Here is a 27,479-nt window from a genome sequence, read left to right as displayed (position 1 = left end):
ACGATTATTTGCCCAGTTTCCATGACGTAATTTAAGAGCTATATATAGAATCACTGGGATTCCCAGATTTGAGTGTTCGTCGGGAGAGAGAGAGCGAGATCGTTGTACATGGTACAAATTGGATAAGTGTCGACTTCCCAAAAGAAAAAAACAACATTTTATTTAGGGTAAAATATTATATTTTAGTGAAAAATTATATTTTTGGAGGGGAAATGGTATTTTTAGGGGAAAAATTCTGGTAGGGGAAGACGCTGAATATCGGCGTCACTTTCGTAGTAAAAAAAAACCCCTGAATTGCAACTACTTTTATTACTAGTGTAAAGTATATTTTGTACTGGTTTGAAGTAGACTCAAAGGTTGATCTTTGTTGTTCTTGAATTCTTTGAGATTTTATGAGTACATACGTAGAGCTCAAAGTTGTTCCAGAAAAGGGCTTTTTTCATGTTAAAAAATGTCTAAGATTGTCTATAAAATCATGTTCAATCAACCTAATTTATTGTAACAAACACAATGATTCACATAGTTACAATAATCCAACTCCCAGCTATTGACCCTCCAGGTCGCTGGGAGTTGCAATATGTTTATTCGTGTAAAGATGCCGCCCGGAATCCAGGCAGTACTTTAATCAGAAATATTAGCCACATTAACTATTTTCTGGCATAAATAAACACAAATAGATCGTAAATATATCTATAATGCGCAAATTAAAACAACTTACATGATATGGTATGCTCACATAATATTGATATTAATCCAAAGTTTCAAACACGTCAACGGTTCATTTAAATGTGTATGTTTTTGCAATGGACAAAGCCGAGTATTCCGAATTCGAAAATACGCAATTGTCTATCCCCAGATTCCTTGGCGAGATAGATCTTGTGTCTAATCAACCAATCGTAATATACCAACTGTCTCCGAAACATCCGTTAGATATATCAAATCGTCAATTCAAAACTTTGGCTTTTGGTTTGCTAAAGTTTTTATGTATAAAGTTTTTGTTTTGAGTATTTCTCCACAAATCACTTGCAAATTGATATCCATGATAACAGGTATTGTGTTTGTTACGATGTATTAGGTTGATTGAACTAAATTTTATAAACATACATGAGGAATAATTTTTTTACATTAAAAAATAGGTTAACAAGAAGAACTCAGAGCTGTACGTATGTAAATATAAAAGCTCAAAGCATTCAAGAAGAACTAGGATTCCGAAGGTATTTTAGAAATTTGGAATACTGGCATTGTCCATTGCAAAAAATAACACATTTTCATGAACAGTTGTTGTTGAAGTGTTAAAAACTTTGGATTAATATAATTATTATGTGACCACAACATATAACTTAAGTTGTTTTCATTTGCACATTAGTTATATATTCATGATCTGTTTGTGTTTATTTATGCCAGAAAATAGTTTATGTTGCTACTATTACCTATTCAAGTTGCTGTGCCATCTAGATTCCAGGCGGCGAGTTTTATATGAAAGAGCTGTTATACATTGCAACTCCAAGCAACCAGTGATCAACTCAGGTTAATCTGATTTATTGCTGTATAAAAAGATTGAAACCCTTTAACTTTAGTTCACTTTATTTTCTTGCTGGTCATTTATAAATAAACAATATCATTAAATTACTTATTAAAACAACATAAATATTTACCAAATATTGTGGCATTTCAAACATCCACGTCATCTCGCATTTATTTTCTTCGTAGTTTGTTATGACATCGAAGATGCCAAGAACAAATAATGCAACAACAAGCACCGAAAACACAACCGGCTTGAGAGGCGCCATCTTTGAAATCCAGACTTTTGCATTTTCGTGCGTTTTCATGACTTAGATGAGAAAAGAAGCTTCGCGAAAATGGATGAAAAATACGACAGCGCATTATTAGGCATAATCCAACATGAAGGGAAGATCGAAAAGTTCCTTAATGTTGTTTTAAGCTTTCTTTATAGAAGGTTCGTGTTCTTTAGTTATACTCAGCATCCTAACATTTAAACAAATTAACGAGAATCATAACGGTATACGCCTTTTCGGAACTTGCATTTCGGACATGGTTTCTTCATCACATAGCAAAACTCAAAGCCTCTAAAACGCGTATCGAAGCGGACAAAATGTTATCTGGAAAATAAAACAGTTCCCACATACATTGTAATACATTATAAAATGGGCACCATTTGACCAACATTTATTGAATAAAGAAACGCGTTCAATTTCTTCGAACTGAAACAGACTAATATTGAGTCTGAAGCTGCATTATCCATTACAGGACCATTAGTGTACCCCAGAACTCCTACCTTCTAAACGTACTAGTCAGGACTTATGAAACATTGTACTGTATTTCCATTTTTTACTCACAGACACAGGTATTTCATTTGGTGTTTTGTTGTGATATAGGTGAAATCGAAAACCAGGGTACCTGAAATAACCTCACCTGTCTGATATGATTGCAACCAACTGAGCTCTAATGCCCAGGTGTTGGGATTGAACCTGTGTCATAAACCAGCGTTTTTTTTCCTTCTTTAACTAGTACCGGGGAACGGCACCTTTCCCAAAGCCTACCGGAGGCTTCCCAATTTTAGCACCGGACCTTTCTCAATCTCGATATCTACCGTTCAGAACGATTTTAGGTGCCGTTCCCAATAGCCATAGCCTTTTATTTTCGCTGGAAATATCTTTTGATATTGTCGAGCCTTTCATTTTCGGCCATTTATTTTCGCCGGACATTGTTGCGTAGAAAGTAAACAAAACTTTTCAAATGGGGCGCAACTCTAACCGCTGTGTAAAATGTGAATGGATTACATAACCGCGACGAGTGATCGATATTTCCCGTGAAAGAATTCCATCGCTAAGACCAGTCTTCCTTACATCAATAAACTTTCTCAACACTAATTTTTCGTTGGCATTAAAAAAAAACGTAACCGTGTTGAGTTAAATGCGCATATTACTTCTATGTATAGTTTTTTAAGTGTCAAATCCGGACAGTAACTATTCGGATACGGATATAAACAAATAAAAGTTTAACATAAAATTAAAAATAATGAGACATGGGAGTAAAATCCTATAGTTATTTACAACATATACAAAAGCATTTAATGGCAGATGATCTTAATATCTTATTTGATGATTTGAAAAAAAATCAAAACAAAATATAAGACTTGCCTTTGAAAATTATTGTTAAAGCATTCCACTCTAAAAACTCATTTTGGTTACGTGTGACTATTCTCACTGTCTATTGTTAAAAGATGTCAAACCAGTACAAGTTCCATTGTTGTTGTTTTTGTTCAGTTTTTAAGTTTTTAATTTAACTCACATGAAACATTGCAGGGCTTGTAAGACTTTTAAGGGCTAAAACAAAATTAGTAATATTATTTTTTATGCAACCTCAGTGCTTATGCCTATCACTGGAAGATATTTTTTTCCAATTCACGGGCACATTCTTACTGAAGTGGCAATAACACAATTTTCACATGACATGATACGATAGTCAAAATATCATTACCGTACTGTAGTTTTTCTGTCAAAACCTAGAGTTTAAAATGCTTTGTGATGCAGAATATAGCCCCAAATGATAGATTACATGCATTTTAAAGGTTCCCAATTCATCAATTTTGCGACTCGAATTTTTCCCAATTCATTGATTTCGCGACTTGTTTTTTTCCCAATTTGAAGATTTCACGACTCGAAAAATTCCCAATTGTAGGGGTACAGGTACCTTTCCCCTTTGGGGAAAAAAAACGCTGTAAACTTGTGTTGTTTGCCCAAAGTAGGACTGGAATTCATATAATTTTCTTATATATTTTTTACAAAAAGTATTTTACAGTTTTATGTTTGTATATATGTGGGGTAAAAGTTTGATTGTCCTCTGAACTAAAGTCGCTAAAAGTAATCATCTATACATATAAAAGCATTAGTCCTTTTATTTAGTATTTCATGGGATATTCTTTTATATATATCAGTGCACGTGATAGTTGATCTGTGTGATGTTTTGCAGGACCGATTTTTACAGAATTATGAAGAGTAAGAATGACAGACTTGGTTTTCCACCAGGGGTATCTCTGAAGATGATTACTAGTGTATGTGCCTTTTTTGTTTAAACTGCAGCTACCAGCAATTTTTCTTTGTATGAAATTGATACCCTTGAAAACAAGCATCTTGCACTTTTTGCAGGAAAACATTTGTCTATTGCCAACATTTCATAAAAAATACCAATTTTAGTAACAAATAGACATTTTGTAACCTTTTGAAATGTCAGGTTTAGGTTTGAATGCAAGATAAAATTCAGGATAATCTTTATGTGCAACATGTACCAATTTCTGTATCTACTACAGATATTCAATTGAAACTTCATACATGTCTCTGGGATTATCATGCAATTTAGCAGAATTTTTTGCCCCTTCTCCTTTTTTTACTTAGGACGTTCGGGTTAGGGGTTGGTGCAACCACTTTCATCTATAGCTTACATGCAGACTTTACAGGGTGCATTTGGAGCCAGTGGTTCAAGGTCAAGGTCACTGTTGCGATAAATAGCTTGTGCTTGATGACTTAAGTTTGGATGGAGATATTGTTCTGATTCTGTGTGTACACCAGTCCTGTATGTGGGTACAGGCTGATCTAGCGAGGGATTGTATTAAGTGATAGTAGTGTCAAGGTCACTGTTACTGAAAATCGAAAATAGTTGAAGCTTCACAACATTAGTTTGGATTGAGGTATTTTGCTGTAATTTTGTTTGTCAGAAATTTTTATTTTCAAACCTGTCCAATGTGTTACCAATTAGGCAAAAAGGTGTTTTGCCAGTTCATCTATTACTAAAATGCTGTTTAACAAACATATGGTTTGATTCTAGTTGTTTATTTCAAGAACATCTTTATAGAAAGTATCAGTATTTTTCTTACCCTGCAGATTTTTTTATCAGTTTTTATGTACCCCACCACCACTATAGTGGGGGACATATTGTTTTTGCCCTGTCTGTTGGTTTGCCCAAACTTTAACATTTTGCCATATCTTTTGCAATATTGAAGATAGCAACTTCATATTTGGCATGATTGTGCATCTCATGAAGCTGCACATTTTGAGTGGTGAAAGGTCAAGGGTCATCCTTTAAGGTCAAAGGTAAAAAAAAAGTCAAAGCGGCGCAGAAGGGGACATAGTGTTTCTGACAAACACATTTCTTGTTTTATATTAACATTTTTATGTTTCACAATAAAATGTACCAATACTTAAATATTTTATTTATTGAATATTATCAATTTAAACAAAATAATTTTCCACTATAGTCAGTTAAATATCTTATCACAATGTAATTTCCTTTGCATGATGGTCTTATGTTACGGGTACACATGTCTAATATTCAGATATTCCAGCATTATGATGCTTTGACCAGAAAGGATGATGAATTACGAGAAGAGATGAAACAAGAGACTCAAAAGAAGACAGCAACAGCAGGTTTAACAGTTGTTTTTCAAGAATCTTACTTGAAAGACATACAGTAGATATTTCAGTTCGCCTTTTGATGATAAATATCTTTATACATATATTTATATATATGGTTTAGCCAACTTTATTTAAATCCTTTTTATGTCCCCCACCACTATAGTGGGGGACATATTGTTTTTGCCCTGTCTGTTGGTCTGTTGGTTTGCCCAAACTTTAACATTTTGCCATATCTTTTGCAATATTGAAGATAGCAACTTCATATTTGGCATGCATGTGTATCTCATGGAGCTGCACATTTTGAGTGATGAAAGGTCAAGGGTCATCCTTCAAGGTCAAAGGTCAATAAAAAAAAGTCAAAGCGGCGCAGAAGGGGACATAGTGTTTCTGACAAACACATTTCTTGTTACATTTGTATTATAAGTCTTGTACCCAGGAGAGAGTTCATAAATGATAAATTGTCTGAATGTTATATTTTATGAAATATCACATTCAATTTTTTCCAATATATATTTTCATGGAGTTTTCAATGTGCCATTTGATTTTTAGCTTGACTATTAATAAATCTCTATATAACTGTTAACATAAGCATTTTTACATTTTTTTAAAGGTTTTAGTTCAAGCTAACATATTCTTCTGGGACTACTGAACTTTTCAATTTGAACTTTAAGCATGTATTGCAGGTCATAATGTTAGGTCACTGAAAGAAAGTGTTTGTTATTCAGAAATTAATCATTTTGTAATATATCAGGAGAGGCTATGAATAAAACGACGAGGCTTGCTGTTTTATTTGTGCAGAGCCTTATATATTACACAACATTACTGCAGATTTTTTTTATATATTTATGAAACTTCTACATCTCCATTTTAAAAGAAATAATCAAATATAATCGCTATGAGGTTGAATTTCATTGGGAATGAATATGATGTTCGAGGTGTTAATAATGACATCATGAGAGCTTGCACTTAATATTTGTAAAATATGTGTATGTTTTTATCTGATTCTATTTTACCGATAATGATGACTTTATAGTTGGGTAAAATGACCTACCTATAAACATTGACTTATCTAACAATTTCCTGTTGATGTAATAAAAAGATTTGTATCAAGCAGAATTATATCAGACAGTTATCAATGTACATTTTGTAGTTGTATGATGAAAGATACAACAGTAAGCGCTCTGTGTTGGGGTAGATGCAAGTCTTATTATAATCTGAGCTATTCTATGCATACAAAATTGATGTTGGCATAATTCTCTCGTTAAGGTAAACATTCAATCTCCCCATGTCACTGATTCGACAACAGCTGTTCAAAAGCAAAGAACACTGTTGCTAAAATTAGATTAAGAGTTTCTTATTAGCATCATCAGTAAGGAATCAATGTATTTTAATAAAATAAAATTTGCAGATAGCTTACATGCTGATTTAGTGTTTGATTGCATTTGAGGCCAGTAGGGTCAAGGTCACTTGTTAGAAATAGAAAATCTCATTTCTTTCAATTACTGTATTTTGGGTTGAGGTATTTTGCTGTCATGTGTTTTGTGTTAATGTAATGAAAATGCAGACCTTGCTGGGTATTGCATTTTGGGCCAGTGGGTTCAAGGTCACTTTTACTAAATATATACACATGTACAGTATAATCTTTCAGAAAATAATGTGACTTTGAATAGAGGTATTGTGCTGAAATTTGTTTTACTGTCATTTTATTAGGTGACTGACAGAATATTTACATTACACTATCAAAGCGGAAGAATGGTCAAGCGCACAGTCTTGGGACAGCTTGTGTTGATAATCGTGTAAATTCAATTTTTGTAGAGCCAGCATCAACAAGAGTTGAAAGTGCCAAGGCAACACCAGTGCAAAATGTAGATTCTAACAAAACTTGTGATACAAAACAATCTCATGCAAGTTTAACACCTTTAAACCCTGTTGGACAATGTGACGAAGAAATAGAAGGTACCAAGACAAATTCTGAGGATGTAAGAATGGACAGTAATGAAACTGCTTCTGATGGTTTTGTTAAAAATGAGTCTCAATCCGAATCAATAGCAGCTAGTGATAGAACAAAAGAAAAGACATCTGAAGAAAAAGACGATGAAGCAGAAGATTCTGAATTAGCAAAGTAAGTACAGAAACTAAAATACTAGTAACTGAAAACAATTTGGGGATTGTATGATATCTAATTTTATTGTTAAGAAAATCAATCATTTTCCTGAGTTAATATTAAAATCTTAAACATAATACAAGGACTGCCCTTTTGAAGCATGTTGGAAGCTACAGGTATTCAGTTGAAACTTTGCAAAATGCCTCCAGGATAATCATATTCGTTCACGGACCAAAGTTGCACTGTGGACTAATTCAGAATACAAATAGTGACAATTTTTGTTTGCTGTCGATCATCATAAGTTATTGAATGTTATTAAAATAATAAAAACTTTTGATCCCAGACAGCAGGCAGCGTTTCAAGCCAACCCAGAGAGCTACAATGGGGCCATACGTGATAACTACAGCTGGTCGCAGTCCATCACTGACCTAGACCTGAGGGTGAAGGTGAGACATTTCGGCAGAAGCTAGATGCCAGTGATAAGTTTTTCACATTATCTGAGAATTTAATTATGGGTAAATTCTACAAATCATGGACTGTTGTTATAATCATGTTTTCTGTGTGGAAATATTCACTGACAAATTTGCAGACAAGTTTTAAAGCTGGAGCTGCATAACCTTTTAGCGGCACATCACAATTTAAAATTGTACTTGTATAGGGTGCTGTAGTAAGATAGTTGTGTTTGACTTATTTAATGCGGCTATTTCTGTTAACAAATTACCAACATTTCCAATAAATTTGTATTATTTGTTAATCAGTCAAAAGATCAGCCATTTGACTCATTTCCAAAAGATCATGCTTGATTTTTTAATGAAATTTCTAGAAGATATCCTGACATTTCTCTGATTATATCATGATATTTTTATGTACTCATCCATCCAATTGTCAGGTGCCGTCCTTCATTCGTAAAGGGCGCGATGTCCAAGTTGACATTGCAAAAAAGCATGTGAAGGTCGTACACAAGGACGATCAAGGTCAGTGGAGAGTTGCTGTCAACGGTGACCTCCCATGGGAAATCAACAAAGAGGAATGCATGTGGACCCTCAATCCTGGAGAAAATATTCATGTATGTACATTTTGGGGTTTTGGGCATCTGTAATGCCAAGAATCTTCAATATTTTTTAAATGAATCAAATCAAATGGATGTTTCTTTAAGCAATTTATGTTCTGTATTAATTTGGTAAAGGGAATTGTTAGCAGATTGTTGAAATTAGTGTTTTCCCATTTTTAGCTCATCTGTTTTTTGAAAAAATTATAAGCTATTGTCTTCACCTTGGCGTCGGCGTAGGCGTCCGGTTAGGTTTTGTGTTCAGGTCCACTTTTCTCAGAAAGTATCAATGCTATTGCATTCAAACTTGGTACACTTACTTACTATCATGAGGGGACTGGGCAGGCAAAGTTAGATAACTCTGGCGTGCATTTTGACAGAATTATGTGCCCTTTTTATACTTAGAAAATTGAACATTTTGGTTAAGTTTTGTGTTTAGGTCCATTTTATTCCTTAAGTATCAACGCTATTGCTTTCATACTTGCAACACTTACTAACTATCATAAGGGGACTGTGCAGGCAAAGTAATGTAACTCTGACTGGCATTTTGACACAATTATGTGCCCTTTTTATACTTAGAAAATTAAAAATTTGGCTAAGTTTTGTGTTTAGGTCCACTTTATTCCTACAGTATCAAAGCTATTGCTTTCATACTTGCAACACTTATTAACTATCATAAGGGGACTGTGCAGGCAAAGTTATGTAACTCTGACTGGCATTTGGACGGAATTATGGGCCCTTTATACTTAAAAAATTGAAAATTTTGTTAAGTTTTGTGTTTTGGTCCACTTTACCCCTAAACTATCATAGATATTGCTTTCATACTTGGAACACTCGCAAACTATCATAAGGGTACAGTAAAAGGACAAGTTGCATAACTCTGGTTGTCATTTTTACGGAATTATGGCCCTTTGAATATATGGTTAAATTTTGTGTTTCGATCCACTTTACTTCTAAAGTATCAAGGCTATTGCTTTCAAGCTTCAAATACTTTCATGCTATCATGAGGTTACTGTACCTGGCAAGTTGAATTTTACCTTGACCTTTGAATGACCTTGACTCTCAAGGTCAAATTATTAAATTTTGCTAAAAATGCCATAACTTCTTTATTTATGATCAGATTTGATTGATACTTTTCCAAAACTACTCTTACCTGACATACCACAATAGACTCCACCCAAACCATCCTCGTGCCCTCCCCCTTCCACCTGAATCATCCTCCCCCCCTCCCGAATCCCCCCCCCTATTTTTTTTTTTTTATTTTTTTTATTTTAAGATCATCAAACAAATGACCACCACACCCTCACACTATACTATACCCCCCACCCCCACCCCCACCCCCAAATTGTTTATATTTTGAAACAGTTAAAAAACACAAATATTTATTTTTATTATTTTATGTTTGAAATACCATCCAACCATCGCACCCAAGAATACCCCCCCCCCCCACCCCCCCTCCCCCCCACCCCGAATTCCCCCCCTCCCTAATTTTTTTTTTTTTTTAAGATCATCTCACAAATGACCACCACACCCTCACACAATACTATAACCCCTCCACCCCCATCCCCGCCCCCACCCCCGCCGAATCCCCCCCCCCCCCTAATTTTTTTTTTTTTAAAGATCATCTCACAAATGACCACCCCACCCTCACACTATACTATACCCCCCCCCCCCCCCCCCCAGCACCACACCCCCATCCCAATTTTTTTTTAAACGGTTAAAAACCACAAATATTTATTTTTATTATTTAATGTTTGAAATACCGTCCAACCATCGCACTCAAGAATACCCCCCCCCCCCCTCCCCCCCCCCAATTCTCCCCCCTAAAATTTTTTTATTTTTGTTTTTTGTTTTTTTAAGATCATCTCACAAATGACCACCACACCCTCACACTATACTATACCCCCCACCCCCCACCCCACCAATTTTATTTTTTTTGGAAACGGTTAAAAAACAAATATTTATTTTTATTATTTATTGTTAGGGATTCAATAAAATCAAGATGAAAAAACACAATTAATCTGTTATATAAATGCAATATGGTACTTGTTGAGCTTTATGTGATATTTACCACTTTTAATTACATTATTTTTTTATTTGAGCTAAGCAACATTGGTGCCATGTTAATGTATATACTCTGAAGTATGTTATTAGGAGTGTTCACTGTACAGTACATATAAATATTCTGCACCTATTGAGGTATCATTGTATTAGCGAGACTGTTCTCTGAGAAAACCCGAGCTATTGTCATATCCAGCTCGTCCGCCGTAGGCGTCATGCTAAAACCTTAACATTGGTTCTAAAATCAAAGTGCTTCCACCCACAACTTTGAAACTTCACCTTGATGACTTCTACACACCACACCCATTTTCCGGTCACTAGGTCAAAGGTCAAGGTCACTGGGACCTCTAATATCAAACTTTAACATAGGCTCTAAAATCAAAGTGCTTCCACCTACAACTTTGAAACTTCATTTGTGGTTGCACCTTGATGAGTTCTACATGCCACACCCATTTTTGGGTCACTAGGTCAAAGTCACTGTGACCTCTAATATAAAACTTTAACAAAAACCTTAGCATTGCCTCTAAAATCAAAGTGCTTCCACCTACAATTTTGAAACTTCATATGTAGATGCACCTTGATGAGTTCTACATGCCACACCCATTTTTGGGTCACTAAGTCAAAGGTCAAGGTCACTGTGACCTCTAATATCAAACTTTAACATAGGCTCTAAAATCAAAGTGCTTCGACCTACAACTTTGAAACTTCATATGTAGTTGCACCTTGATGAGTTCTACATGCCACACCCATTTTTGGTTCACTAGGTCAAATGTCAAGGTCACTGTGACCTCTAATATAAAACTTAAACAAAAACCTTAACATTGCCTCTAAAATCAAAGTGCTTCCACCTACAACTTTGAAACTTCATATGTAGATGAACCTTGATGACTAGTCACTTCTACACGCCACACTCATTTTGGGTCACTAGGTCAAAGGTCAAGGTCACTGTGACCTCTAAAAAAAAAAACTGTCAAGCTTTCGCAGCCGAGTGTGGCATCCATTATGCTGTGCTCTTGTATTAAATTTTGATATCTTGAACAAAACTAAAAATGTTTTTTTCTCCACAGATAAACATGGAGAAGAAAGAGGAGCGCTGGTGGGACTGCTTTCTAACAGACGAGCCGAAAATCAATGTGCGCAAGATTGACGCAAGCCGACCAATGACGGACCTCGATGACGAGGCACAGTCGAAGATAGAGGAGATGATGTACAATGATCGACGCAAAAAGATGGGCCTGCCTACAGCACAGGAGGAGGTATTAGGAAGGGAGGGGGGCTAGAGATATAGAGAAAAGTAGGTTTGTGTTTAATAGTGATTACATGTACTATGTAAGTGTTGAATACAGATACGTTAATTTAACAAGGCTTAGAAAACTCTTTAGCTGAGGAAATAAAGTACTCTTTAATTGACACTTATCTGGTATAATTTATTAATACGTTTATTTGCTTATTTGCTGAGTGTAGGTGTGATTAATATTTTTTAAGGGGGGGGGGGGGGTGAAATTGAAGAAAACAACATTGAAAGATTAACATATAAACATTACATAATGTCATCAAAATAATCAAAATGACGTCTTTATAATGCCTGGTATGATGATATTAAAGGATGGAAGGAGTTTTGCTGTGATCACTAGTTAGATGCTAAGAAAATTGAATTAGAGCCAAAATGCATATTTTTGATACCATGGAAAGTTTGCAAATGTGCTTAACCTTTGTTTTTAGCTCACCTGATTGCTCAGGTGAAGTTTTGTGACCGGTCTTTGTCCGTCCGTCCGTTCACATTTGTTCGTAAACACTCTAGAGGCCACATTTATTGTCCGATCTTCATGAAACTTGGTCAGAAGCTTTGTCCCAATGAAATCTTGGTCGAGTTTGAAACTGGGTCGTGCCGGGTCAAAAACTAGGTAACTGGGTCAAAAACAAAGAAAAAACTTGTAAACACTGTAGAAATCACATTTCATGCACAATCTTCATGTAACTTTGTCAAAATGGCCGCCAGTGGGCAGGGCATTTTCTCTATATGTATATAGTAAAAACATGTGAACACTCTAGAAGTCACATTTTTGGCCCAATTTTCATGAAAATTGGTCAGAACATTTGTTTCCTTGATATGAGAGTTGAGTTCGAAAATGGTGCCGGTCAGTTGAATAACATGGCTGCCAGGGGGGGGGGGGGGCAGTTTTCTTATATTTATATAGTAAAAAAAGCTTGTGAACACTCTAGAAGTCACATTTTTTGCCCAATCATCATGAAACTTGGTGAAAAGATTGGTTTTATATATATCTCAGATGAGTTGCAAATGATCGTTAAAAAAAACATGGCAGACAGGGGGGGCAGTTTTCCTTAAGTGACTAGAGAGAAACCTTGTGATCGAACACTATAGAAGTCACATTTTTGCCTAATCATCGTGAAACTTAGTCAATACATTGGTTTTATTGATTTCTCGGACAAGTTGGAAAATGGCTCAGATCGGTGAAACACAATTTTTAGCTCACCTGATTGCTCAGGTGAGGTTTTAGGATTGGTCTTTGTCCGCCGTTCCACATTTGGTTTGTAAACACTCTAGCATTCACATTTCTCAAACACATTTTTTGCCCAATTTTCATGGAATTTGGTCAGATCATTTGTTTGCTTGATATGAAAGTTGAGTTCGAAAATGGTTCCGGTCAGTTGAATAACATGGCTGGGGGGGGGGCAGTTTTCTTATATTTATATAGTAAACAAGGGCTGTTTGTAAAACATGCATGCCCCCCATATGGGCTCTCCGTTGTAGTGACAGCCATTGTGTGAATATGTTTTTTGTCACTGTATGTCAATGACCTGTGAAATGTATCCAATTAATAGTGCAAAAAACAATCAGGACCTATACTAATCAATTATATCCATTATATGATTGAGTCTTTGATTTTTTGGATTCCTTTCACACATTTTGACTTATTTGACAATTGACCTTATCGCAACATCCGGGCATTTGCGTCAGTTAGAGTTACATGCCCCTTGACGACGGTGAAAACAAAAGCGCTGTCGCCATAATAGCCCATTTTATTTTCATTGAAATATTTAACACTGCTCGCAATTTTCTTAAGTTAAGGTACATCTTCGCGACCATTTTTTAGAATAAAAAAAAACAGAAATAGAAATTCTTTCATAATAAATTTAATTTAATAAACAAACACAAATAAGGATGAAAACAAACAACCAATAAATTTTAAATACATGCAACATATAGTAGCTGATTTGAACCTCTATATTTGTTACCTTATTACCTTGTTACGTCTTAAATAAATTCTCATGATAAATGTTATTGTTTTTATTTAATTCACACCAATTTCGACACTTTTTGTTTCGGCATGTTAGGTATTTGAATGCCCCTTTCTTCATCACAAACCGATTATCTCGTTATGATCGGATACTGTCCAGACAAAGAAAACACGGTGTCGTAATGCCAGCTGGGGACCTATACTTGGGGCTCTGCATAAACCACATGTGGTCATTAAACACAATTTATGATACCTCTATGTCATCTCTTGTCATATTGAGCAGTCATTTAAGCCAAATTTCAAATGCCGAAATAATTGAATATACAGTTGCTTTATAAAACACGTTGACAGCTTAAATAAACATTTAATTAAATTAAATGCAATATTTTTTATTTGATTGTTAGCATCAGTCTTAAAATCGTGTAAGCTTTTGTATTCAGGTGTTTAATTGCCCATTTGTTTTGCATAATCCGATTATCTCGTTTTGATCAAATATTGTCCAAAATTAACTGACAAAAAGGTGTCATAAACCACACTGGGTGGTCCAGACAGTGTCATTTAACACGATAGATGCCACCATGTCTCCTCTTTCTGGTAGTATTAAGCAGTCACTTGGATGAATAATTAACGCCCATGTACTTAACACAGGTGGTTAGCGTGTGGCTATGATATTAATTAGTGAAAACATCATTTTGAACGATAAATAATCATATTATAACGAAAAATTAACTTTTCTGAAAAAAAATATTTCACTATCAAATATATATATAACAAGGTATGCAACTCAAAATCAGCCCAAAACGGGGTGCATCGCTTTGAACAGCCATATCTTCATCAATTTTGCAACGATTTTCACGATCTCGGTCTTATTCAACGCAGAAATGAATTTCCTTTCTGGAAATGTATATGTCTTGCAATATTTTTACAAATGCTGGGTCAACTTTTTAGAAATAACACGATACACAACACGCATGACCCAGTTGACAGTGATCATGCTGTCTTTAAGACTGAAATCTTCACGGAGTAAAGGGCAACTTCCCTACAAAGTTCATGTAGTTCGATACCATAATTCAATAAAACTTATGAAAAAACATTATTACCGTTCTTTTCGTTACATTCTGCATCAAGACTAACTGTCCAGCGCCGTTTGAAACCTTTGTTTACATACATTTCAACTAACTGACATTTTAAACATACGAGTGATTTCATTGGTCCAATGCGGAGGTGTGTCTTTACAACTGGAGATTTCATTCATAAAGAATACATGATCACTGTCAACTGGGTCATGCGTGTTGTGTATCGTGTTATTTCTTAAAAGTTGACCCAGCATTTGTAAAAATATTACAAGACATATACATTTCCAGAAAGGAAATTCATTTCTGCGTTGAATAAGACCGAGATCGTGAAAATCGCTGCACAATTGATGAAGATATGGCTGTTCAAAGCGATGCACCCCGTTATGGGGTGATTTTGAGTTGCATACCTTGTTATATATATATTTGATAGTGAAATATTTTTTTTCAGAAAAGTTAATTTTTCGTTATAATATGATTATTTATCATTCAAAATGATGTTTTCACTAATTAATATCATAGCCACACGCTAACCACCTGTGGTACTTAACAGTTGCCTAAATTAGATATGTGACATATGGTCAAATATAAAGTCATGTCCAATTTAGATTATCAAAAATTTACACCGTAAAGATACTAGCCCGATTAATTTATTAAAGTATTTAATAATTATAAAATTTACGTAAAAAAACAAGTAACGTATTTAGCGTGTATCAGTTAATTAAAAAGACGTCATTCCGTATTAAGATTTAATGTTACGACAATTAACGATCGACACCATAAAAAAGAAATTACGTTTGACAGCAACGGGGGTAAATAATGTTTGAAAAACAAATATTTATACAGATACATGTGTGTTAATTTTAATATTTGTCACTCGTACTCATTTCAATGAACACAACTAAGGCTTTTAGTAAGTCATGTACCAGATGTCCCTACGTATTTTACAGCTTCACATTAGCATGATAAATTGACATAGTAGAAATATAATTATAATGTTCGAAGATGAATGAACCCTGAAAAGAACGACAATACTCATTACATCAACATCTACAAGGATACCCCCATTATTACAGAATAAACAAATTTACCCGGTGTTTCAGTGGGAAAGTTAATCATGAATGTCGCCGTACTCGATCATCGGCCACTTGGTCGGGTCATTTTTCCAACATCCAGCTTGCAATTTGTACGGACATTCATTACGTCCAATTAGTTTTATTTTCTGATCATATCGGGCTTTCGAAGAGCAATCTAACCCTTCATAATAGTCAAAAGACATTTTAAACACCAATTACAGGACATTCAATTACCTATCGACTTCCCAATAGAAATGCAAGTGACGAAATATCAGCAGAGGTGCTCAATCAGCGTAGTAAATCGACCGTATCTAGGGCATTGTTTTCACCGTCGCTAAGGGACTGCCCCTTTTGTGACGTCATCGCGATAAGGTCAATATGTGAAACGTGCCCACAATTTGTTATGTTTTATTTATTAATGGTAATGAAACATGTTATTTATAGCAGTTAACTCCCCTAGTCAATGACCACCATAGATAGCAATGCAATCTGATTAAAAATAGCCAAGGCTAGTGTTGTGTATTGGGCAAATGTATATAAGTGCAACTTGACCACATGACCAGTATCATGTGTTTGGCTCTAGGAGAAGTGCCCCCCCCCCCCGGAGAACTGCCCCCCAAAGATTTTTCACTGGGCGGAGAACTGCCCCCTCACTGTTTTTTATAGGGCGGAGAACTGCCCCCCTGCCGATTAATAAGGGGCGGAGAACTGCCCCCCTGTCAGAATTGATGACCCGGAGAAGTGCCCCCTAATTAAAGAAATTTCGCGGCGATATATAAAGCGAGTATTATAATGACAATAACGCCAGTAACTTTCTTGCTATTATGTCTGGAAATTGAGTGAAATTTCAAAAGTAATATAAAGTTGTACAAGTAATAAAAGTTATAAAACGGCAAAAAAAACCTGCCTCGGCATTGACGTCGCCATCTTGATAATCACGTGATTTTCGTCTATGTGAACAAAGAACAACAAATCACTTTTTGCTAATAAAAAGTTTTCTCGGCTGAATTATTTGATATTTTCCCCGTAAGTAAAACAAACAATTAGCATGCAATTTAATCCATCCTTATGCAAGCTGAAAACAATAATTTATTTGTTTGTTTTCGCCAATTACGGATTTGGACGGTTCAATATAATAAACCCGTATGCGGCTTTATTCAAAGCTAACAAGTTCTTAACAATAAAGGTCGGTCCGGTCTAACAATTAAAAGATTAAAAGATCGCGGTGCTTATCGTTAACGGTAACAAGTTCTCTGCCTGCCTAATTAGCTGCTAATTAAAGCAACTGTTACCGATTTTGTTTGTTTGGCATGTCGACATGATCTGCTCAAAATGCAAACTGTTGCCGTAATATGTGTAATGTGTGTATTTATGTATGTCATTTTGTATGACACATGCATTAACTAAACAACATAAATAAATTGATTATAAATTCGACTTCACTCTACTTTTTTCTTCAAGTCAGCTAAATTAATGCCTTTGCTTTGCCTATTAATTTCCTTTTTTATACGTAAATTTACGGGTTTTTTTTCCATGGGTCAATACTATCTCTATAATGAAAATTAATTCCGATGTAATTTTTCCTCCATAAGTACTGAGTTGCACGTCTATATTTAGTTGCGACACTTGGCCAGTATTAACACGCACGCGTTTCCTGTGTGGATCTCGACTATGTTTCGCGCTCTTATTAAAACACGACTTTTACATGGCATTCATGTATAGTGAGTGGTGCAGATGCGCACTAAGGGCCTTAAACAGTATTATCACATGCCTCTAGACAATTTGTGTTATTCAGTTCGATAAATGGTAATATACTTGTACTGAAATTCAATTGTTACCGGATAAAATGTGTACCGCGATAACGTAAAATTACCCGTAAGTATTGTTTTCACTACGTAACTAATAACTAATATGACACCGGGGGGCAGTTCTCCGCCCCTACAGATTTGATGGGGGGGGGGGGGCAGATATCCGCCTACTAAATTCTGACAGGGGGGCAGTTCTCCGCCCCTACCGATTTGATGGGGGGGCACCTCTCCGCCACCTTTAAAATAAGGGGGCAGTTCTCCGGGGGGGGGGGGGCGCTTCTCTGGATACCCATGTGTTTACCACACACAGAAGTCAGTTATGTAATAGACCATAAATTCCACTCCCAACTTTGGCCACTTGCCAAGATACTGACCAGTATCAGATGGGGTTGTGAAACTGTGTAAACAGTGAACACCAGTCCATGTAATACTGGCCTACCACTTGTACTAGTTGATTTGGAGTTAATACAGTAATGCATGTACAAATGAGACACTAAGCCTAAAAGTTAATTATATGTGCCTCTGAAAACTATCCAGACGAGTGGGTTGAAATTTACAATCTTTACTTGGCATTTGAGGAAATCTGAACTCTCAGGGTTTGGATAGAACATCCCCAAATTAACTTTTTAACCAGGTTTTCCGAAGGAAAAAACTGGTTATTAGATTGGCGAATGCGGGCGGGCTGGCTGGCTGGCTGGCGGGCTGGCGGAATAAGCTTGTCCGGGCCATAACTATGTCGTTCATTGTCAGATTTTTAAATCATTTGGCACATTTGTTCACCATCATTGGACGGTGTGTTGCGCGAAATAATTACGTCGATATCTCCAAGGTCAAGGTCGCACTTTGAGTTCAAAGGTCAAAAATGGCCATAAATGAGCTTGTCCGAGCCATAACTATGTCGTTCATCGTCAGATTTTAAAATCATTTGGCACATTTGTTCACCATCATTGGACGGTGTGTCGCGCGAAATAATTACGTCGATATCTCCAAGGTCAAGGTCACACTTTGAGTTCAAAGGTCAAAAATGGCCATAAATGAGCTTGTCCTGGCCATAACTATGTCATTCATTGTGAGATTTTAAAATCATTTGGCACATTTGTTCACCATCATGGGACGGTGTGTCCCACGAAAGAATCACGTCAATATCTCCAATGTCAAGGTCGCCATGACTAAAAAGAGATTTAAAAAAACCAAAAAACTTACAAAGGGGGTTAATTTTTTTTGGTCATTTCAAAAGTTCAGTTTGAGTTTTCTCCCTTTATCAGATTTTTTTTTCACAATGAAAACCTGGTTTTGTGAGAATTTTGTCCCTTGGTTTTACACTGTTGTTATATTTGTTCAATACACAAATATTAACCTAACTTTACAAATCCTGTAAGGTAAAGGAAACTAAATATAAGTTGATATTTTAATATGCTTGATCCTATTTATGTATTAACATTGTTTTATACATACAAACTGTGTTGCTGTTTTTTCAATTAACAAGCAGATTAAAAATTAATTATATATTTTTATGTATAATTTGAATTGACAAAATAAAATGCAAGTTGCGTAGCAAGAATTACATGTTTGATTTATTGTCAGTGAATCGTGACATTTTCTCAATGTTTCAGACCACCAGTTTGTCAAAGCTATCAACCGCTTGGATGGTCAAGCTAAATAGAATTGACCCAGCAAATCACAACTGTCCTGTTGCCATATAATATTACATATCATATTACATTGGTTTTTTAAATGTTGAATTCTCACGTCATTTCCATAAACATAGTATTTACTGGCACAGAAACAAAGGCTTATACATCATTATGAATTAACATGTGTCAAAAATTCAATTTGTAAGTCTCTTTACTGGACAGTGTGAAAACAGAATAAACTAGTGACCTGAAAATCAATAGGGGTCATCTGCGAGTCACGATCAATGTACCTATGAAGTGTCATGATCCTAGGCAAAAGCGTTCTTGAGTTATCATCCAAAAATCATTTTACTATTTCGGGTCACCTTGACCTTTGACCTTGTGACCTCAAAATCAATAGGGGTCATCTGCGAGTCGTGATCAATCTACCCATGAAGTTTCATGATCCTAGGCATATGCGTTCTTGAGTTATCAGCCGAAAACCATTTTACTATTTCGGGTCACCGTGACCTTGACCTTTGACCTAGTGACCTCAAAATCAATAGGAGTCATCTGCGAGTCTTGATCAATCTACCCATGAAGTTTCATGATCCTAGGTGTATGCATTCTTGAGTTATCATCCGGAAACCATTTTACTATTTCGGGTCACCGTGACCTTGACCTTTGACCTAGTGACCTCAAAATCAATAGGGGTCATCTGCGACTCATGATCAATCTACCCATGAAGTTTCATGATCCTAGGCGTATGCATTCTTGAGTTATCATCTGGAAACCATTTTACTATTGCGGGTCACCGTGACCTTGACCTTTGACCTAGTGACCTCAAAATCAATAGGGGTCATCTGCCTGTCATGATCAATCTACCCATGAAGTTTCATGATCCTAGGCGTATGCGTTCTTGAGTTATCATCCGAAAACCATTTTACTATTTCGGGTCACCGTGACCTTGACCTTTGACCTAGTGTCCTCAAAATCAATAGGGGTCATCTGCGAGTCATGATCAATCTACCTATGAAGTTTCATGATCCTAGGCGTATGCGTTCTTGACTTATCATACGACAACCACCTGGTGGACGGACCGACCGACCTACCGACCGACATGAGCAAAGCAATATACCCCCTCTTCTTCGAAGGGGGGCATAAAAAAGCTTGTGAACACGCTATAAGTCACATTTTTTGCACAATCATCATGAAACTTGGTGAAAAGATTGGTTTTATATATATCTCAGATGAGTTCGTAAATGGTCCAGAGTGGTAAAAAACATGGGTGCCAGGGGGGGTGGGGCAGTTTTCCTTATGTGACTAGAGAAAAACCTTGTGATTTAACACTATAGAAGTCACATTTTTTGCCTAATCATCATGAAACTTAGTAAATACATTGGTTTAATTGATTTCTCGGACAAGTTGGAAAATGGCTCAGATCGGTGAAACACACTTTTTAGCTTACCTGATTAGCTGCAGTTTGAGGATAGTCTTTGTCCGCCGTCCGCCTGTTCACATTTGGTTTGTAAACACTCTAGCATTCACATTTCTCAAGCTTTCTTTATCAAAGTTGCTGAAAGATCTCAGTCAAGTTTGATAATTAGCAAAATCACATAATTAATGCCATAATTATTGCCCTTAGATTGTCCAAATTTTAATTATATTATACAAAATTCTTGTAAACACTAGAGGTCACAATTTTGTTTCAGATTTTATGAATCTAGGCCATAATATTTATTTTTGTAAGCAAAGTTTGATGTTTGGTAAGGGGGGTCAACTCAAAATATAGGTCACCAGGTCAAATCTTACAAAAACACTCCATACGCCAGACTTTTGGTGAATAATGATGAAACTTGACCAGGATGTTTGTCTTGACAATATCTCGGTCAAGTTTGACGTTTGGTAAAGATTGAATGTACCGACTCCTCTCAGGTGAGCGAACTAGGGCCATCTTGTTTAATGATTTCATCAGTTTTATTCGACAATATCAAGATTTTAGTCATCAATTATAAAAAATTTTTAGCCATTGGCTATTTGGGCTTCTTATGACACTTACATATGACCAGTTTTTACAGAATTATGTCCCTGTGTCTCTTTTCCCAGTATAGAAGTCTTAAACATTTTTATACCCGCCGAAAAAAAATTTGGAGGGGATATAGTAATTGGTCCTGTCCGTCTGTCTGTCCGTCCGACTGAAACTTTGTCCGGAGCATAACTCCAAATCTATTCAATGGATTTACTTCAGACTTAGAATATAAACAGATGGCAACTAGGAAAAGTGCAGTGACCAAGAACCATAACTATATCTACCTTAGGTTTTGAATTATCTCCCCTTTTATATAACTTTAAAGTAAATTTTTGTCCGGAGCATAACTCTAAATATACTAAAGGGATTTACTTGAAACTTGAAATATAAACAGATGGCAACTAGGAGAAGTGCAGTGACCAAGAACCACAACTCTATCTACCTTAGTTTTTTAATTATCTCCCCTTTTATATGATTTTAAAGTTAATTTTTTGTCTGGAGCATAACTCAAAATATAATGAAAGGATTTACTTGAAACTTGAAATATAAACAGATGGCAACAAGAAGAAGTGCAGTGACCAAGAACCACAACTCTATCTACCTTAGTTTTTGAATTATCTCCCCTTTTATATAATTTTTAAAGTACATTTTTGTCCAGAGCATAACTCTAAATCTACTGGAGGGAATTAATTGAAACTTGAAATATAAACAGATGGCAACTAGGAGAAGTGCAGTGACCAAGAACTATAACTCTCTCTACCTTACTATTGAATTATCTCCCCTTTTATATAATTTTAAAGTAATTTTTTGCCTGGAGCATAACTCTAAATCTACTGAAGGATTCACTTGAAACTTAAACAGATGGCAAGTAGGAGAAGTGCAGTGACTAAGAACCATAACTCTATCTACCTTAGTGTTTGAATTATATCCCTTTATTTAATTTCAAAGTAAATTTTTGTCCGGAGCATAATGAATTATCTCTCTTTATTTGTTTTTATAAATATTATTCTACTCTCTAAAACAAATGTTGTCATACAAGCAAACACATTTCGGCGGGGATTTGGCACTACTGTGACAAGCTCTGTTTACTGAACACTTGAACTGTTTGGCTGTTTCAGTTGTATTTTAGCTAAATTATCTTAGTGTCTAGATGATGTTAAATGAAGGAATTTTGGCTGTGACTTGTTTTTCAGAATTATGGCCCTTAGTCTGTAACCCCTATAGAATAAATAAGGCTAAAAATTGTTTGAACTGTTTGCCTCAAAAAAATGCTTACCATTTTGACTTAACTGTCACAAGTGAATAACCTTCATGTGTAGATTATTGTAAAGAAAGGATTTTTTGCTGTGACTAGTTTGGTTGAATTATGGTCTTTTGTCTGTTTTCCATATAATATATGGTCCTCAAAATGCTGTGTACTTCTCTTTAAGGGTGCCTTTTTGCGTTAAGGTAAATTGACAAAAATTAAAAAATAGTTTCAGATTTGCACATTTGTGTTGTAGTTATGCTATTTGTGAGAAAACAGTAATACTGAACATTTACCATGCTCTAAAATATCCATTATATGCATCTTTAAAAACCTGAAAATGATAAAGCGTTTAAACGCAAAATGTGTGAATAATTTGGAGTTCTGTTATCGATATATATTTTGTAATACTACGAGGATTGCTTATATTAAGTATAAAATACATTACTGATTGTATGAGCACGGATGGCTGAGTGGTCTAAGCGATAGACTTTTACTCTTTCTTTAATTTTATTCTTGTTTTTTTTACTGGAGCCTTTTAGATCCCATGTTTACATTTATCAATATAAAGCATTAATAATGACAAACTTCAGTATCTGCCAAAATCTGTGAAAAAGTCCTTTTGACTGTTTTTTTATTTTGTTCAAACTTTAACAGCTGCATTACCTGAAGATCAGCTTATAGAAAGGAACTTTGACAACGTCCAGTTTTGGCAGTTCCATTGCCCCTTGTTATTTTGTCCATTGAAAAATACATGTACCGGTATATGATGGCCAAACTTGGGTCGTAGGGGCATCAGTGCCTGTGACAAATATCTACTTTTCATGTGTAACGGTATTTGCTGTGTGCTTTTGCCTGGTGAGTAATTGTTAAACTGTTGGATACTAACCACAAATAAAGGACCTCTATTACAGTTTGTGTTGATACATCGTTATGAAAACAAGCTAGGTTGCTAGTTTGACTGATCATATGATGGCTACTTGCTTTTCACTACTTTCAGAAAATGCACGATGTATTGAGGAAAGCGTGGGATGCCGAGGGTTCACCTTTCAAAGGTCAGCCGTTTGACCCTTCCAAACTCTCCATGGATCCAAGTGGTGTTGTCAACATGAAGCCTTAGAAATTTGTTTTCCTTTCTTATCTTTCTATCTTATTAATCATATAACTAATTTCAGTTTCAATACAATTTTTATGCCCCCGGTAGGGTGGCATATAGCAGTTGAACTGTCCGTCACTCAGTATGTCAGTCAGTCTGTCCGTCCGAAAAAAACTTTAACATTGGCCATAATTTTTCACTATTGAAGATAGCAACTTATATTTGGCATGCATGTGTATCTCATGGAGCTGAACATTTTGAGTGGTGAAAGGTGAAGGTTATCCTTCAAGGTCAAATGTCAAAAATATGACGTCTGTCCGTCTGAAAACTTTAACATTGGCCATAACTTTTTAAATATTGAAGATAGCAACTTGATATTTGGCATGCATGTGCATCTCACGGAGCTGCACATTTTGAGTGGTAAAAGGTGAAGGTCATCCTTCAAGGTCAAATGTCTAATATGGTGTCTGTCCGTCCATCCAAAATAACATTGGCCATAACTTTTTCACTATTGAAGATAGCAACTTGATATTTGGCATGCATGTGTATCTCATGGAGCTGAACATTTTGAGTGGTGAAAGGTGAAGGTCAATCTTCAAGGTCAAAGGTCAACAAAAAAATCAATCAAAGCAGCGTTCTCATGAAGCTGCACATTTTGAGTGGTGGAAGTTCAAGGTCAAGGTCATCCTTCAAGGTCAAAGGTCAATTTATTTTTTTTTAATTCAAAGCGGCGCAATAGGGGGCATTGTGTTTCTGATGAACACATCTCTTGTTTGAGAAATACATTTGTTAAGCACTAACCTCCATGATTAGCAAAATTTTGTAACTCTTATAAATTTTCATTCAATCTGTTGGGTGCGCTTAAAGTCTATAACGCTAAAAATCAACGAAAATTTCATTAAGTATTTCGTAAAATAAAGTTAACACCTACAGGGTTCGCACAGACCTTGAAAAGTGCTTGAAAATCAAGGTTTACCTTGAAAAGTGCTTAAAAACGATCTGGAGTGCTTAAAAGTGCTTATTTTCAACCATAGCCTTGAATATTTAATTTCCGTGAGTCGGAAGTCGTAGTTTATTTCACGATTTATGACGGTTCCGATCTATTCATACGGGCAGGTACTGGATCAGTACGGGTTTTAGCACGTAACTAAGGGAGGCAACTACTACTTATCGTCCGCCAATTGGTCTACTTCGGTTTTTGTTGTACGCATTATGCCATTACGGTACTGACAAGTTGAAATATGCCAATAAATAAGTGCATTTTTCAGAAAGGGTGGCTTTTGAAGTACCCTTGGGTTGTTGACAATGCCGATTTTAAAGTCAAAGCATATTGTAAAGAACGCAGAACAGGTATAGAGATCGACAGTATGGGGGAATCGACGTTGAAAAGCCACCTAAAATGCAGTTTGTCTGTGAAGCAAATTCATTCGGTTAACCCAGTTCATTCAGACGTACTATCAACTTGCCAATAGAGAATCACATGCCAAAAAACGTTAAATATTGCTGTTAGAATTGTGGTCTTTTTGCTTTTGTATATATATGACAAGATGTAAAAATAAATGCTATTATATCATTTTTCTGTATTATTATTTTGCCGCAGTACACTTCTGATTTTTTGCAAAAATGACCAATGAAAGTACGACAATGAAAAAATATCATATGATCACAAAAACTACAAAATAAACAGTTTATAACGCTGTCATTTTACCATATTTCAGTTTTAAAAAGGTTTCATTGAAAATAAATAAACATTACCCATAATGAAATGATGTACACGAAATCACTCACTATCGCCAATTAAGGATCACTGTTTACAGCATTATCTCTCCTGTCAAATCAACAGTTGGAGCATCTTTTCACAAATTTGTAAAATTGTATATTTATCCAAGGGACACACTATGCAACAATTGTTTTTGATTTGATTATACTTTTTCATGAAATACATGATAGTGACCCCCTATTGGTGTGACCCCCTATTTGTGAGTTGACTGTACTGCAAAAGACAAAAAAGTTGCACTTGACGGATTGTCAAATAAATTAGATGATACTGTGAAGAAACTGCAATCTGTTTACATGAGTGCAGACTCTCAGTCTGAACATACACAGTACACTATTGCATCTAAAACAGATTTTACATGTACATGTGTACCTGCTGTAGAAAATTACTTAATAAGTATAATTTTTACAAGCCTCAATTAATACATGGCTTTTTATATTGCCGTTGCGAGATTCTGTACATTTGCAGTTTTCTATTTTTACTTCAGAATTAATTTGTATCAGATGCATAATTGTCTTTAACATTTTGTAGCAGCTATATTATACCACTGGAATATCTGTTATGAACATTTAGAATACATAATGATATTCAATACAAATAACAGGTGTTTTTTTTGGTATGTGTAATGCCTTGGTCAATCACTATATCATAATGAAATATCTTACTTTTGATTAAACAGTTGTTACTGTAGCAGGGTAGTGCAGACTGTTGAAATTCACATAGAATGTTAGGCAAGAAGAGACCAATTTAGCGAAAATATTGTCAGTATTGGCCACAGAATAATATACAGTTTTCAGTAGGTCGGACTAAAAGTGCTTGAATTTGGCTTTTTTCCCTTGAAAAGTGCTTGAATTTCATTGGAGAAAATCTGTATGAACCCTGACCTAAACAATCATTTATTTGTATTTAATATCATTATGTATTCCTTAAAGCAATAGCCACAATTTCAACGCTAGATGTGGTATGATTACATAGATTTTTGTAGATACAAAATGCTCGTTTTTATTTCTTTGTGACCACAATAAATTCCATGCTAATTTCCGGCGAATATATCTATTCATGACAAACAAACACTAAAATGGTACCATGTTAAAACTATAATAAAAACAAGCATTTTGTATCCACAAACATCTTTTTTACCAGACCACATCTGGTGTTGAAATTTCGGCAATTGTCATAAGGACCAATGATTTTTAATTGTTTAGCTTTATTTTACGAAATATTGTACGAAATTTTCGTTGATTTTGAGTATAATGTTACTTTAATTTAAAAAACATATTGTCCATGAATGCGCATTCAGTTTGAGCTAATTAAGTCAACAATGCGGGGTTTCAATGGGTAGCATTTTGTTATTACAGCTTGTTGCAAAATAAAAACAGTTGTTTTCGGTTTATAATTCTGAATAAAAGGATTTCATTGATAATTAAAAAAAATAAAATTATAATGTGAATGTAGTCACCTGAATGTTAGATGTACTGAATTATTTTAAATATGCAAAGACATGTTCATTATGTGTTTGAAACCTAGTTCTTATTCATTATAGATTTAAACTTTATTCTGTTTCATTGTAGATTTGAAGTTCATTCCTTTTCTTGATTCTGGGCATTTTAAGGACTAAATATATTTCATGCAATAAAATTACGTGTAATAGAAAGCCGAAGGAGCTTGCTGCATAAAATATGAAAACTTTTATAAAAGTATTTTCTACATGTTAAAATAACTTTATGCCAGCTCCATAGTGTGTAAATTGAATGTATTCCAAGCTATTTGTGTAACATTTCAATTTTCTACATTATTGATACATGTTGGACAAAAGGTTGTTGGTTAGATCTGTTCAAATAAATATGCCAGTTTTA

General features: G+C 35.3%; 2 protein-coding genes across 3 annotated transcripts in view; one reads left to right on the top strand and one right to left on the bottom strand.

Moving 5' to 3' along the window:
- Positions 1 to 1,823, bottom strand: part of LOC127868446 (GPI inositol-deacylase-like) — a 69,539-nt gene extending 67,716 nt beyond the window's left edge. Inside the window, exon 1 of the mRNA XM_052410232.1 lies at positions 1,656 to 1,823. Within this exon, the coding sequence (XP_052266192.1) occupies positions 1,656 to 1,790 (135 nt within the window). The 5' untranslated portion in view covers positions 1,791 to 1,823. The remainder of the gene's footprint in view (positions 1 to 1,655) is intronic.
- On the top strand, positions 1,811 to 27,479 carry LOC127868449 (nudC domain-containing protein 3-like). Of its 2 annotated transcripts, XM_052410242.1 has the most exons (9): positions 1,811 to 1,957; positions 3,994 to 4,075; positions 5,354 to 5,444; positions 7,248 to 7,331; positions 7,371 to 7,554; positions 7,880 to 7,982; positions 8,426 to 8,602; positions 11,713 to 11,901; positions 23,751 to 27,479. In XM_052410242.1, the coding sequence occupies exons 1-9, from the start codon at positions 1,860 to 1,862 to the stop codon at positions 23,868 to 23,870; spliced, it is 1,128 nt and encodes a 375-aa protein (XP_052266202.1). In that variant the 5' UTR covers positions 1,811 to 1,859; the 3' UTR covers positions 23,871 to 27,479. The 2 variants fall into 2 exon arrangements, with proteins under 2 accessions (XP_052266202.1, XP_052266201.1); XM_052410241.1 differs by having other exon boundaries at positions 7,248 to 7,554.

The sequence above is a fragment of the Dreissena polymorpha genome, chromosome 2, assembly GCF_020536995.1.
Source record: "Dreissena polymorpha isolate Duluth1 chromosome 2, UMN_Dpol_1.0, whole genome shotgun sequence".
NCBI lineage: Eukaryota > Metazoa > Mollusca > Bivalvia > Myida > Dreissenidae > Dreissena > Dreissena polymorpha.
The sequence above is the reverse complement of the archived record's forward strand: the minus strand, read 5'-3'. Positions and strand labels throughout refer to the sequence as shown.